Below are 16,361 nucleotides of genomic sequence, written 5' to 3'. Positions count from 1 at the left end.
ATAAAAATTAGTTGTAAAGCTTAGACCTTTTAATTTAGACAATTTTTAATTGTTCAAATTAATTGCTATTATTTAAAAAGGTTTACGTAATTAAAAAGAAGGAAAATTTTCAACTTTCACTTACCCTTCTAGATCAGGGCGTGATGATGTTTTTATTCTAATTATCGAACATTCCCAATGTAATGCATTTTTAAACGACTTGTTTAAATCAAGGAACACGTTCACAATAGTTGCCCTAAAGCAAGAAAAATGGTCACACTAGCGACGATGCCAAGGGGCGGCATAACTATTCTTATAACTCAAAGCAACTGTATTTTTATAAAAGAAAAATACAGAACGAATAGGATAATCTCGCTCTTTGGAGTTTAAGACCAGCACTGGCTGCAAACTGATTTAATGGTTAACTACAGATAAATGGCGGGATTCGAACCCAAAATCGAGTGGTCGGCTCGTGCCCTCAAACATGAGTCTTCTAGCGCAAATGAATTGTAGTTGTTGAATATACACTTTTAAGGAATAATGAAGTCACAAGTTAGTTATTGTATGACTAGGACTACGGTATGGAATGAAGTCCCGATGCGTTCCTTTGGAGATTCCGAAACTCTCACCAGTTGTACTTAAGGGTGGCTAACGATGGGGTTTTAGTGAGTTGTCCCACATAAGTCCTGTCTTTCCCCCAGAAGACAGGATATCTTTTGAAGATTTCTTTCCCCCGAAAAAAGGATGCGGAATGAAACACTGATTTAATTTTATTCGTTTATTGTATGTTAAATAGACGATAGCTACTATCACGATCCAACAAAACACATACACCACTTTGAAAAGCGTTATTTAGTATATTCTTTGACCAAGGACAGATTATACATTAGATATACAGAATAGTTTGCTTCTAACAAAAATATATATTTTCACAAAATATGACACCATATTATATTATTAGGTTAAATTGAATACTTTATTTTTATACTTTCGCAAGAGAATTGAGACGTTTTATCTTGAAACAGAAGGTTAAGAAATACAACTTGTTTCACATCTTTCTTGCACGACAAATCTATTTTCCTAACAATATAATACGACGTCATAAACAGCTATTTTTCGCTAAATATTATAACAGCTATACAATAATCTCTGTAAGATATCGCTACTATAATACTGTGATTGTTTTGAATATATGACTAGGTATCTTTAATACAGTTGGCAAATAAACAAGCGATCACCTGAATTCGAAAATTAAAGTGACCGCTGCCCATAGACATCTGCAATTGCAGATGTGTTGCCAACCTTTATTCGACGGAGAGTTTGTCGTATTCGGTATATTTTCTACGTCACCTAATCACATTTAACTCTTGCCAACATGAAAAATGTGACGCAATAGTTTTAGATCTATTTAGAATGTCCTTTTTATATAGATCTGACTTTTTCTCTAGTTCTTCCGGTATAAACCGGTCAATAATTTTTTTTTCAACATTTAATTATTACTGGATTACATTTTATAATCTAGAAGAAACTAGCAAATGTATTCCAAAGATTTAAATATCATAGCTCATTTTCATTAACGACTCGCATTATGATCAAAATGGTGATAAATGTAAATATATTCTTCAAAATAAATATATAAAAATTAATATAAATACAAATAATAAAGGAAAATATAAAGTATATATTACCATTTTATCTAAAATGCCTTATTAATAAACCAAACATATCATTAACCATTTATTTAGATCTTTGGCGTAGCCATTGTGTTACTAGTTATAAAAAATCTATAATAAAAAGTATTTATTTAGTATTGTCAAGGGAATAAGAGGTAAATACTATCTTTTATTAAATTAATTGCAGATTATGTCTAGTGGTAAAAAACATTAAATATTTGAACTAATTGTGCGACAAACTTGCCTGGACCCATGGAGGTGTGAAAAAAAAAGGTATATAAAAAAACAAAAAGTGCATCATAATTCTTTTATTCATTTCATAAATAAACTAAATTGGATATCTAAAGGCACGAAACAGCTAGCAAAGTAGCATAGCGAAAGATTTATTTACATAAAAAAAAAACAGAAAAAATTCCATTAAATTATATCCATAAAATAAAATGTACAACTAAAATTTTTTTTTCCAAATGATGTGTAAAACAATTAAAAAAAAAATGAACATTGTTTCATGTATTAAATTAAAAAAAATCAAAACTTAAGTAAAACAGGCAAACCTGTCCATTCCAAACAAATCAGTCGAATCAAACACACATCAAATGAAATTGACAATTAAAGTATGACCAGTTGGAAAAAACGAAAAAAAAATTGACTTTTTAAAGCATAAAAGTATATTACCTTGATATTACATAATATTGCACAAAATTGCGATAAAGAAAAAGATCTCAAACCGATTGCAAACGATATTAAATATCATTAATTTTATATGTTAAGCATTAAAATTTCAATATTGGTAGACATTTTCCGGAAAATATCTATTTTAAAATTTCCATAATCTCAATCCTATATAATGTTCTAGATATAGCACATTGGCCAAGTTATATATAACAGCGCTATATACTACGTAAAGTTCTATTTACATAGATATTATTAATTGCAATCATTTTCTAATATATAGAAAAACTGCAATTTTCAACTGTGCTGTAATATTTTTGCCTAAGTAAAATCTTTATTAAAAAAAAAAACTACCAAACTGATCGAAACTGAGCTGGTATATGGCAACATTTGACAATACTTTGTGCAAACGAAAAATATACCGAAAAAAAAATAATGGATTTAAAATAAATCTTAAGAACTTGGATTGTAATACTACAAATTACTATGCAGTCTTAAAATAATATATCACATAGTATATCTTAATTTAAACATAATTATAAGGAAATGTCAGCACAAAGTATTGTATCTTGGGATTTTTAACCAAAAATTAATTACATGCAAAACATTAAAACGTAACACTTAGAAGATTTGAAACTGGGATTTCAAGTGTAATTCAAAATACTAATAATATTGTCCCATATTTACTTTTGAAACAAAAATCAAATTAAACATTTGGTTTATTCTACCAATTTAGAAAATTTGAGCTTTTAACTGGTAACTCTATAAAACATGGCGGCATGGATCCATTTGACAGATATTCAAATAACGGACCAGCCGTTTGTGTGTCAAAATGAATTGAAATAGTTTATATTTTTAAAGAGTGGTTGACCATTATGGGCTAAAAAGGGAGAGAGGTGCTAAGTTGCCAAAGCTTAAAATTGACACCGATGCAAAAAAGTAAGCACCTAGTCAATATATTCAGTACGAACATCAATATATATTAACGACTAATTTAATAACAATTGTAACTTGATAACGCCATACATTAAAAATATACAAATTTTCTTTCCGAACATGTATTGGTAAGAAAGAAACCATCGGATACGATATTTATTCTATGATTTCCGTTTGTTTGTCCGCAAGAAAAATCTTTCCTTACAAAGTTATTTGAGTACAGTAATTTCTTTTGAAATCTCCGTTTAAAAAACGTGTTTTTTTTAGCATAGAACTTTATATTTTTTCCTTTATATATAATAAGATATAGATACTAGTTCATTTTGAAATATAACGGCTTTTTAGCAACTACACAATATATTATTAGAGAATATAAATCTACATAAACAATTATTATTATCCAGCCCCGAATCCTAAAACGTTGACATTAGATGTTTAAAAATTAAAGATGCAAACCATAGATAAAGTGAATTTAATCTTTGACATTTCTGTCAAACGTCATCGCCAGTTTGACATATGTCATTTAGTTGTCGCTTTTAAATTATTGTAGGGGGAGGAGACTTGTTTAGAGTAAACGAAAAAAAAAGATACTTTATACAAATATGGAATGTGACATCGATAGATAAAATTTAAGCGAATAAATATTTGATAGGACGCACCATTTCATTATTAATTAAAACAATTTGTCTAAACTAAACCTGCATTAGCGTTCATAACATAATTTACATGTTTATTAAGAAAAAAAAATCCAAACTAAATTAAATTTTGAAAAGACGACCATATTAAGTAAGGTTAGCATAAAAAGTAAGTTTAAAAGATACAAAAAAAAATATTGACTTATGTACAGTTAGCCAATCGTAGGCTTTAGTTTATCAACTAAAAGTTCCAGATGCACCTGATATCAGCACACAATGCAAATTATGCCACCTGACCACATGTCAGCCTGAGCACGCATAAATCCGATTTTAAAGTCATACAAATTTTATGGCAACACTTAAGTTTCGATGCGCATTTATGTATTAAGCGAGATCTAAAATTATGCTGTCGCATATCTGTGGGAATGATTTAACCCGCAGTGTGCCCATCTAGCATCCATACGGGTGAAGTAAAACGTGAAGTACATGCGCAAGTACATAAGCATAAAGTTTGAATCTTATAATACCAGACATTTATACAACTTCATTATTAAATCAGAATGCATTGATGTAAGCTTATTATAGTAGTCAGGTCGGATATTTGGCATTGAACATCATCGAGATCTTTATTTTTTATAACTTTTTAAATTAAATTATGCGAATTGTAAGAGTAAAAGAAAACAAATATGTGTATATATAATTATGAGAAACTCTACAATTTATATAGTTTAAATAAATTTGTTTCGAGTTTTTTTTAACTCGGCAGTTATTAATAAAAAAATATATAACTCAAGATGTACTTGAGCAAAGTATATTTGATAATTTTTACATTAGATTTTTTTTTCATGCGCTATTGATAACATTTAAAAATAATGTTTTATAAATGTAAAATTTAATACCAAAACAATTAAAAAGCAAGAAACCATCCGACGTAAACAGTTACTTCTGTTGATCTCATAAGATGTAACTCTTTCCATCTGGCGGGTCTAAATGATCCCGATGAAGTTCTAAAGTTAAGACAAACACAATATAAAAAATGTCGGGTTTAGCTGAATTGGTTGGTTTGTTGTGTGGGCATGGCTGGGCGCATGGGTGGCATGGCGCCCATCATTCCTGGACCCATGCCCATTACCATGCCCGGTTGTTGCTGGAAGGGGAAAACATAAAAAATTTATATCTTAAATTTAACATTAAATAAAAATAAACCTATGTGTTTTGACTTCATTGACACTTGTATTAATATAGACCGAAAAATATATCTGACTCAGTGAGTATAAATCAAACTAAATTATGATAGCACACTAGCGCCCCCCAGTCGATGTCAAAAAGTCTTAAGGTCTTTTTCGTACTATCTTTTTTTTAATTCATCAAGGTGGCAAACGTCACCTGAATAATAGCGAAGCGATCACTTCCCATAGACATCCGAAATTGATTCGTCAGAGGAGGGAACGCACGTAAGGAGAATATATCTTCTTCCTACGTATCTCCTCCTCCGTCACATCAACTGTACCTGTCATGTCATGTTTTTTTCTATGCCCATTTAGGTATTACATATTACCTGATAAAACACCGATAGAACTCTTCTCATCGGGTCAGATATCCTTGTTTAAATATATATATTGCTGTCTCTGTCTTTTTAAAGAGAATGTAGAAGGAAATATGTGTCAATACAAGTGACAAGGAAGTCAAAATGAAATTATATTTTAGGTTTTATTTTTTTACTCGTTTAGAAACTAATTTGGTTAGTTTATTATTGTTAAAAGATAGTTTTACTATATTTAAAGATATAAGAATGTTTCAATAGACCCCAGACAATATAAAAAACTGAACGTTTCAAAGCAAATTGTGAATAGTTATAAAATTTGTGTTAATTTTCAATACCAACAAGTTTACAAGAAAAAGTTCTTTTGAACAATAAATCGTAATAAAATTGTAAAATAATATTTTCAATCGATTTTTATGCACACCATACATAACACTGTGAATGAGCATGATATTTAATATATTGCATGGCATCACACATACAACTTTCTAACCATGCAAAGTAATACACACTCATGCATACATTATTTTTTTAATACTTTACCTTTAATCTGCTATATTAATATGAAGATTAATCATTTGATAGAATTACAGGCACTTTATAAATTGTTAAGATTGAAGCGAGAAAAAAAACTAAAAAAACAAAAAAGACCAAAGAGGTTTTAAGGTGAAAATAAGCATAAAAATAAAAGAATGAACATAAATCAGCAACTTACCATAACATAATGCGGGGGATGGTATGTATGGGGCAGTGTGTGTGGCATTGGTGGCAATGCCATGCCGGGGCCCTGGAAAACGCAAAATAAAAGGGATGCTGGCATGCTACGGGAGAGATAGCAAATAAAAAAATAGGATAACGAGCTTTAATATCAAAGTAGTTAAGTCGTATTTAGAATAGCTAGCAAATTATGCAACAATAAAAGCGTAAAGGATAGATAATGTCAGCGAGCGAGGAGTCGATGTAAACACAAGTATTCGAAAACATTTCGTACCCTCACTATTTTTAATGAGCCCCTTAGTGTAGATTTAATTTAAGAAATCTACACTAAGCAACTTAAGTTACAAATAAAGAATCCTGAGTAAGGTAGTCAAATCGTTATTAAAAAAAAAGTAATCATTGATTTCTGAGACCTAAATCTCTGTATAAAACATATGGTCATCTTTAACAAAAGAGATAACAATATGTTTCAAAAATGTTCAGAAACCAACGATAAGTCTATCATTGTTTAAAACAAAAAATTGGAGACATTGCCCTCATCAAGTTTTATCCTATCCAAGTTGCAGTGTTATGTGGGGTGGTGGTAGTGTGGTACTCACCATGGGCCTGTAGCCAGCGCCGGTGGTGGCCTGCATCGGCTGCGGGCTCCAGCCCGGTTTGGATGCGTTCTTCGGCGACGACCACTGCATCGGCCTACCATGCCGCGGACAATGAATGTGCGTGCGAGGGGGGGGTAGCAATCAATACATTGTTTGTAAGGGGTTCTGTTTCAGAGGTATTGACAGCTTCACTGGGCTTGAGATGACCCTTGTTTGATGAGCAACTGAAGCCCAGTTGCTCATCAAGATGGCTCTCTTAGGAGCTTAAGCTCTGCTAAGCGCTGGCTGTTACTTTAGGGGGTTTAAGTTGGAGTGTTGCCTTAAAGAGGCTTACTTAAGGGGCTTAAGCTCGTTTTTAAGGGGCTTATTCTATCCCTTAGCGACCAAGAGATCGAATCACTCGATCTTCATGGAGTGACTTGGGTAAAGAGCTTAATGCACATTTGGATGTATTAACCGTATTTATTATTAAGATTTAAGATTGTCACTCAATCGTCAGCAATCAGCAAAGCTATATGTCAAGATAATTTGTATAAATATATTTTGAATACCTCTTACAAACAATGAAAGGATATACTCAACTATATGAAAGCATCTTCATAGTCTAATCTTATGGCGGTATGAATATATATGTTATAATAAACCGTGCGTAAATGTTACTAGCTTTAGCTAACGATATCGTGCCTTATATAAAATAATATTGAGCTTTACATCATGTTGATGCTTTCATTACACAAGTTATGAATACGTAAAAAGGTTTTTACATACATTTTGTAAAAAACAAATATAATGTAAAAGCCTCTATCCGTATTCATATCTTAAAAACAAATCGTAATTTTGATACAGTTTCTTTTCTCATTTTTTTTAAAAATTACACTCACCTTTTATTTCTATAAAATGTGAAAAGACTGTATTAACTAATATATAAAAAATCACACTTTTTAATCAATTAATTTCTAGCTAGATGATTGTACATTCGCTTCACTCGACAATGTATTCGAAAAATTTTACCAAAACAATCGTAAACTGATTTAATTAAAAATCTATTCTACATTAAACAGTTAGCATTATCAAAAATTCAAATATACGTTGCAATGATGAAATTATGACTGCACTAGCTGTCGCCCACGACTCCGTCCGCGTGGAATTAATTAAAAAGAATGTAATAAGTAGCCTATGCGTTCTTCCAGACTATGATCTACATCTGTGCCAAATTTCATCCAGATCCATGCAACCGTTCTGGAGATACCTTCTAACAAACATCCATCCATCTAAACATTCGCATTTATAATATAAGATTTTTTTTTTTCATAAAAACAGTGGAAACCTAAGTCATACAAATTCATACAATTTATATACATGGAGAAAATCACTCTCATACATCAAATAAACAAAATCAAACTTTTGCGGCTTCCAATGAATCTAGTAAGTGCAGTAGTTCATAATTTCACCACAACACGTTTGTTCCAAAATGAACCTTATACCTAGCGTACATAAAACACAAATTACAACTTACTTTTGGGCTGTTGCTGTTTTATTGATGGTGAGATTGTTGGCCAGTTGTGCGAGAGAAGAGTCCAGATCTCCAGTCAGCACTTTACCCGGCTGCTGTTGTTGTTGGCCTGCGGAAATCAAACTTACTGCTGTACAAATAAGGTGCAATTTGCTTTGACACTAACTGCATGCAATGAGTGCAAACTTGTAGATGACGTAGATTAAAAATAAATTAAAAATTAAATACATAGATACGCTTTTTATTTTTATTCAGTTATAAATTTTTATTTAGAAAAAAAATAATCTTTAAAACACTTGAGACATCTTGATAGCGTTTAAATTTATCAGCTCTTAGTCTATGTATTTACATCGTGATGAGAAAAAAAAATGAACGATGTATCTATGAAAAAAAAATTACAAAACAATGAAGTTTAAAAGATAAATCTGAAATGTAAAAAAAACACTTGAACAAACAAAATGTTCAATACTAGCCAATTATAAACAAGTAAAAAAACCAAGCACTACAAGGCTATATACAGGTTACTGCAGAGATTTGTGGCGCTGTGCTATAAGGAAAAAATAAAAACCATCAAAAAACCAAAGCTATCAAAGACAAATTAACACGTTCAATGCCACCGTCCGTTGAGTACACTTTCATAAGTTGCAGCATTGAATGTGTTAAAGAAGCACATCGAGACTGCAAACTTTTATATCGAACCCATAGCCATCGGCATCATGGGCTGTCGTGCCGGAGAACCGAACATCATGGGCTGCGGCATGGACACCGGCATGTCGAAGGTCTGCGCCAGCGGCTGCTGAGTGATGGGTTGGGGCTGGGGCTGACGCGCGGGGGAGCCGCCCAGCGACATCCGCATCACATCCTCCAGCTCGTCGAATGCGGACTTTGGCTGTGGGGGGTTCGGGGGTGGGGGCCTCGCGGGGGACGCCGTCATCGGCTGCGTCGGGTCTCCCATACCCATGAACGGGTTCGCAGCTTGCGGAGTTAATTATACATTATACAACTATAGTATACAATTACATTAACCATCACCATCTATCATTGTTATTTACTAGCTAATAATTTAAGAAGAAAAGTAAACAGGGTTGCCACTTTCTGTCTTTGAAGTGAATAAAATTTATTGACAAATATATTTCTAAATCTACTATAAATCAACCTAAAAAAGAGGTATTGCACAGATAAAAAAGAAACACGAATTAATTTAATTTACGTATACTATGGCAACCCTGCTGTTTGTGCATTCCTTACCTGCAGAATCTGTGGTGTTATTGAATACGTTAGAGAAGTTAGCTTCCGACACAAATGTGTTGTTGGTCTGCGGCTGAGAGTTGGGGGGCCCTGGCGGGAACGAGGCGAACCCGTTGGAGCCCCACAGAGGGGCGGGGCCCTGCGTGCCGGGGGCGGGGCCCTGCGTGCCGGGGGCGGGGCCCTGCGCGGAGGTGGGCGCGGTGACGGGCGCGGCCGGCGCTACAAGCGACCCAAATGCACTTTCTTATCGTGTTTACGTGAACTACGTTATGATTTTGTGAACTAATTTCCGTGATACCAATGTTTTTTTTTTAATGAATAAAGATGTAATTTCAATGAAAGAAAAATTGTTTTATGTAATTTTCTTCATGAATTTAATTATGAAAATTTATAATTTAATTTCCATAATAAAAGCAATTCAAATGACAGATTGAAAATTAAAAAAAAAAATGATTTATTTATTAGCCTTTTTACCAAAGGTTTAGATTGAAATGAGGCGGGTCTTTATGTGTGTGGTGATGTGTAATAGTGAGTTTTCACTGACGAAACATTTCAGAGATGAAGACTAATATACGACACTACGATTTGTTTCATGTTTCGTCAGTGTAAACCCAGGGTAAGTGCTTACCATCCCAAAACCTGTTTGTACAGTGCGTGTTCCAGATAAGCTATTATATACTACGTTACGTTGTTAGACTACGGTCCCTTCGTTATATATTTACTATTTTACAATTATGTAATATTGATTAATCTAAGTATTTATACATTTTAGTACATTACAAGGTATCTGCGATTCATTTGTCGTAAAGGATCTTCTCTTAACATCAATAATTATAAGTTAATATTAGCTCAAAGTAATTCTATCTTATTTACTTGGTATTTTATCACAACAAATTTAATTAATAATAATTTGCATTTATCACTTATTATATACAGAAATATTTAAGAAACAAATCGATTAAATTTATTTACAAACAATGAAATAAACGGTTCAAAATATATTTTCTAAATAGTTACTGATTTAGTAGCACTGATCATGACCCAGAACTAAACTGATCATGATTTAGCAGAAGACTTGTAAAACGTAGGAAAAATGACTTACCACCAAACATATCAGCGAATGGATTGCCGAGAGACAAGAGATCATCTGACGCTTTACTGTTAGTGCTAACAGTATCCGCCGGAGTTGGCCCGAACAGATCCACTATGGATTGATTTTGATTCTGGTTTTGGTTCTGAGGTGTCGAAGTCGAGAGGAATGGATTGTTCGCAGCGGAGTTGGTTGGCGATTGAACCTTATTCTGAAAGGGTTAAGTTTGGTTTTACGTTGTGTTATTTTTTTTTAAGGTAACCCCGAAACACCTTTTAAATACCGATTTAAACGAAACAATCCATGTGAAGGTTCAGTATCCATTTTGATGTATGGAAATGAAAATGTGAAAATTGTTTTGTAATGTAATTTCGTATCAACTTCCCGATGAATTATATGACAAAAATAAATATTTTAATTTTATTTTAACGATATTATGTTGAAATTTGGATCAGTAACATCAAAATATGTATGAATTAAATCCCAGAAATGTATACAAAAACCCAATAACATAAAAAGCGTATAAACAAACAACAAGAAAGACAACCTTTTCATATATAAATGGATTATACATTCCCATAACAAACATTCCCGTGGCACCGAGAGTTCCCACTGAATAAAACTTGTATTAAAACATATTCTTGTCTTTGTCTTTCCAAATAGCAACACTTATATGACAATATTGCCATCTCTCTCATAAAGTTCGAAGCGACAGAGATAAGTGTTCGTACACAAGTTTCACGCAATTTGACACACACTTTGTGAGATGTGACATGTTTTTTTATACAAAGACAGTACAGTGGAAACCCGTGTATTGTACAAACAGACATAAACAGCCGTCAATTCAATATCTTACTATTATAACTGACAAGTCTTCGTCACCTGTCAACTCATCGCCTTGCAATAAATGCACCTGCAAAATATTTCAACTAAACAGAATGAAGAACTTAGGCAGTGCCTAAGTGGTTAAACACTTGATTTGCAATCTGTAGGTCCTGGATTCGAATCCCTACATTTATCAATCGATTTTCAATTCGACATTCAGACGTTATTACGGTGAAGGAAAACATCGTGATGCTGCACATATCTGAGAAGAAATTCAAAGATATGTGTGAAGTCAACTCTACTATAACCAAGATACCCCTAACTTAGGGTAGGTTTAAACATCTCAGTGGGAACGTATAGTGAGTTTAAATACCATAAGGTGATAAACGTGCAAACGGCCACCGGATTCGCCAAAGTAGCGAAGTGACCGTTGCCCATACATCTGCAATTGCAGATGTGTTGCCTACCTTTAATTCAGAGAAGAGGACGCACAAAAAGAAAACATTCACATTTTCTATCTGTCCTCCGTCAAATCCACTGTCATTGTCACAAGATGACAAAATTAGGCATCAAAAAATAGTTGATTATTGAAAAAAATAGTTAATATGACTTTTTCATCTAAATTGACCTCAAACTATTAACAGAATATTGCTTACAGTAGTCGTAGGTTCGAAGCTAAGAGCTGAAAATCTTTAATCCAGTTACGTATTATATATTACCTTGTACTGTGTCATGGCAGCCTCCTCCTCAGCGAGGGCCTGCTGCCTCAGAGAGTCATCAATGAGGAGTGCGCCATTGTTGTCGAGACGAGAAGACGCCGCCGCGTGACCGAATGATGAAGACGTAGACGAAAGTGCACCCATCACACTCGCTACGTTCTTCTGAGCGCTGAAAGTACACTATTATTGCATACGTATGTACTATCGGGGATAATGGCGATATACCTTAAAGCGAAAGTAGTTTGAACTTTTAGTAAGCATTGAGGCGATGACACGGAAATATAGACGGAGAAGGCGACACATAGGAAGAGAAATTATTCTTTCTGTGCATCCCCTCCACCGTTGATTAAAGGTAGACAACGAATTCGTTATTTTGATGAAGGCAAGCGGAGGATTGTTACAAGGAGCAATTTTTCTATAAATAGAACACCGCGAAAGGTTCTGAGTGTACAAATACCTAAAAGACAAGAACGTACATACTACATACTGCGAGTCTAACTATTCACACAGTGAAAATTATTTAAAAAAAATACGATCATTTCTTCCATTGTCATTGTGTCATGTTGTGTGTCAATGTCATTATTGATTACAATTCCCTTCTAAGTCACCATACCTGGCTGTCTGTGTGGGCGTGTTGGCAGCAGATCCCTTCTTGCCCTCCAGCGAGGCGAGATGACCTTCCAGTGCATCCAGTAAGCTGCTGGGAGCCTTGGTCAGGTCCGGGATATCCCCCTTGTCTATACCAACATTCTCTGCCACCTGAAAACAATTTCATCTTAAGTATAAAGTATTTATGATTTTTTCTATGGGTCCATTTCTCAAAGAGTAGTATAGAAGATATTAACTTCACGTTGTACCAAGATTCCTCTCTTTCCTTTAGTACTCACTTTTAAGAATTCACCGACTCTATCCATCCTGATGAGGAACTTCTTATACAAGTCGAGAGCATCGCGGCAATTCTTCTTATTCATATCGAAATATTTCTCCAGAAGATTGATAATACCATCATTGTAACATGCGAATAATCTGAAATGAATTAGACATGATTTAATCTACTGTCTTCTACTGCTCACAATAAGATCGGTCAAACATCTTCCTATAAATCAATAAACTTTCGCTGCTGAACTTAAACACTTCAATATCCATAATGACCAAAATATACCTGATGAGGTCTCTGAAGAGTAGCATAAAGCACATGTTGATGACGCCGTTGGTGAGGTCGTTGGCGGTACAGTCGAATTCGAGCAGAGCGTCCAGCTGCGCCTGCAGAACTGGCAGCGTCTTCAGCAGCTTCTCCGCGTTCATCATACGCAGGGAGCCCTCCTCCTTGCTGAAGATACCATGGAGATCGTGTTCACACAAGTCACTTAAGCCCAAGATGTAGTGATAGCAAGTAAAAACATTTCGAAAAACAAATTATGCAGGAACGGTTAGGTCTTTCCTAGCATACGTTTTAGATCTTGGAATTTGTGCTATGTCTGTATTTTTCCTCAGTTTAACAACAAATTAACGATAGTCTATAAGGTTTTAATCATTTTATATCATGCAATTCGTAGATTTGGCCAGGACATGTTCAGCTCTAGTAGTGTTGAGATGTGTCACTAACTTTAGTCGTCATTCGAATAACCGTTATATCGTAATATATCGTGTAGTAAAAAATACTTACCCCCTCTTTACTTTGCAGAAGTCGAAGGCAACAGTTCTGTACGACAAAGCCTTCTCGTTCAGGTACTTGGCGTAGCGCCGGATGAACGGAGACATGTCATAGCCTGGTATATACAAATCAAAATCAACCTTACTACTTAAACAATAAAACTCAAAATACAGTACCTACTGGTTAATTGAAATCGTGCTATGAAAAGAGTGAAATAACTACCACATTCAAGGTCACGTGATGATTATTTAAGACATCCCCTTGTGCTTATTTCTTTCACCAGGGAGCCACCTTAGTAACCAATTAAGAACCCTGAGTGCCGTAGTTTGATGAGAAATTAAATATGGTGTATTGTGCATGTTAAATAAACAAGCAAATGTAACTGCTTTTGTATTTAAAAAACCTTTTGATGACCTCATGAATTTGGTAGATAACATTCAAAGCGTTGGACAAACTGACAAACAATGCAAAAGGCATTATCAAGGTGAATTATATTTAAATAAAAGCCAGAAGCAGGGAATTCAAATAATATACCATTTTCAGATTTTTTTCAAAGTTGATTTTTTGTAAATGTGAGGTGCATCTTTGATTTTTTTTGTGTAAAAATAATAATAGAGAATAAACATAAAATACTAAATGATTTGTTTTTTTTAATTACTTTTAATAAAAAAAAAGTTTTTTATTAAAATTAATTTTTTTTTTTTTATAATTTAATTATCAATGAAAAACTATGCTAATGTAACAATGACGACAAAAACGTGCGATGGTCTCGAATTATAAAAATGATTAAAGTCAATCATTATAGTGCAAAACTAAATGATCTACGGGATGCAGTGAAGGGTTGCCATCGTTGCAAATAAAATAAAAACTAAAAAAAAAATGGCATGATCAAATGTCAAAAAAAAAATACTATAATAAAATACGTAGCCAAGAAAAACTAAGCTAACAACACACTCGTATATATGAAGCGATACAATAATATAAAAAACGATCAAATTTTTTCAAAACCACTTACCGCCTTATCGGACGGAATTTAGGTAAAGCATAATGAACAAGAAAAAAAAACAATTAAGTACAAATATAAAAACATAGGGTTTTGAATTTCATTGTCAGCCATAATCTTAAATAACAGCTGTTTTATGATACTTAAGGGTCAGTTCATTTATAACGGAGGATCGGTCGCGTATTGTCTCTGGTCTCGTAACACCAGAACAGAACAAATGTGTAGAACAACACTCGACCGTTCACACTTAACCGATGTAACGCATCATCATTACGAGACCGACAATACGCGACCAATCCTCAGTTATAAGTGAAACGACCTTAAAGTTAAAATAATCCTAAGCAAGATGTAAAAAACAGACCTATTGGTATATCCGTAAAGTCAGGAAAAATTTCTATATCAAATAACGTAGGATTTTTTTATAGATATATAAAATAACAGAACAATTTAAAACTAAAAGTGAAGATCTAAATCTCGAAAGAAATGCGATTGGAATTTCAAATTATAATTTTTTATACAAATAGAGGTTATTATTGACAATTCTGTGATGGCAACCCTATCTTGTCTAGATTTTTTAATCTACATTTGCAGAGCACACGATTCAAATATCAACAGCATTAAGATAACGAAATTCCAGAATTTATATTAGATTACATTTATGCAAAAAAGAAATGAAATGAACTACTAATAGTGTACTCGATTTGGGATTTTTCAATACTTGCAATAACTTCATAATAATAATAATATTAGGTAGGTACAATTAAAGAATTAAATTCGCTTCCCATGTAGGATCGAATATCATACAGCAAACTGTCTCTATAATTTAGCACATATGCATAGTGAAACAAGGATATCTGGCCCTATGAGAGGCGCTGCTATCGCTTGTTCTGTCAGAAAACATGTACAACCTATATAGGTATAGAAAATGTCTCGGTGCGTTACACATGACACTTTTTTAGCATTGACATGGGGGCGTTAGTGGGCTATCAAGTTAGTTTGACTTATGCCCACCGGGTCAGATATCCTTGTGGGTCTATATGCTGCTATGACAAAATCGACCTAATGCAATGTCAGAATTAAATGACATTTCACCGAAATGGGCAGAAAATGTACATTCTAGATTGCAAATATTATTAAAAATATGATCTATTCAAATCCCAAATGACGAGTACACTCAACTAAAATGGCAAACAAAATAAAACAAAAACCTCTATAAATCTAACCAGTTTCATCCGTTTCAGATTTTCTGTTCATACTGTATCCGAGAATTGACACAGCTATCTCACATATGCCTAGAAAGTTAGGTGATTACGGATGTACTAAACCAAACAGGAAATTATCTATAGATCGGGAAAGAATTAAAATTGGTAAAAGATTTGTGCGAACTAAAAACCTATTATATGTCCATGGTATATCTCTTCAAATTAACGTGCACTCTATTTTTAAAAGTTTAACTTGTGTTAATGTAAATAACTTTCATATAATTTTTCTGGTTAGAGGTGATCTGAAATATTACCATATTTTATAGTTTATAACAACATTATATAAGAAAAAG

The 16,361-nt window shown here is 33.5% G+C and overlaps 1 protein-coding gene across 10 annotated transcripts in view; it reads right to left on the bottom strand.

Moving 5' to 3' along the window:
- Window positions 1-4,747: 4,747 nt before the first annotated feature.
- Window positions 4,748-16,361, bottom strand: part of LOC106714341 (phosphatidylinositol-binding clathrin assembly protein LAP) — a 28,430-nt gene continuing 16,816 nt past the window's right edge. For 2 of the 10 annotated variants that reach the window (XM_014507367.2, XM_014507368.2), the window contains 13 exons: window positions 13,816-13,918; window positions 13,312-13,479; window positions 13,037-13,175; window positions 12,763-12,908; window positions 12,150-12,318; window positions 11,462-11,518; window positions 10,618-10,816; window positions 9,516-9,734; window positions 8,967-9,242; window positions 8,271-8,376; window positions 6,755-6,848; window positions 6,154-6,225; window positions 4,748-5,042 (listed from right to left, as the gene is read on the bottom strand). In XM_014507367.2, the coding sequence (XP_014362853.2) occupies window positions 4,941-5,042; window positions 6,154-6,225; window positions 6,755-6,848; window positions 8,271-8,376; window positions 8,967-9,242; window positions 9,516-9,734; window positions 10,618-10,816; window positions 11,462-11,518; window positions 12,150-12,318; window positions 12,763-12,908; window positions 13,037-13,175; window positions 13,312-13,479; window positions 13,816-13,918 (1,850 nt within the window). In that variant the 3' untranslated portion in view covers window positions 4,748-4,940. Of the gene's footprint in view, window positions 5,043-6,153; window positions 6,226-6,754; window positions 6,849-8,270; window positions 8,377-8,966; window positions 9,243-9,515; window positions 9,735-10,617; window positions 10,817-11,461; window positions 11,519-12,149; window positions 12,319-12,762; window positions 12,909-13,036; window positions 13,176-13,311; window positions 13,480-13,815; window positions 13,919-14,818; window positions 14,822-16,361 lie in introns of all 10 variants that reach the window. The other 8 variants (XM_014507370.2, XM_014507372.2, XM_014507366.2 and 5 more) reach the window with 7 other exon arrangements.

This window comes from Papilio machaon, chromosome 18 (assembly GCF_912999745.1).
Source record: "Papilio machaon chromosome 18, ilPapMach1.1, whole genome shotgun sequence".
NCBI classification, from domain to species: domain Eukaryota; kingdom Metazoa; phylum Arthropoda; class Insecta; order Lepidoptera; family Papilionidae; genus Papilio; species Papilio machaon.
This window is presented reverse-complemented; position numbering and strand designations above follow the sequence as displayed.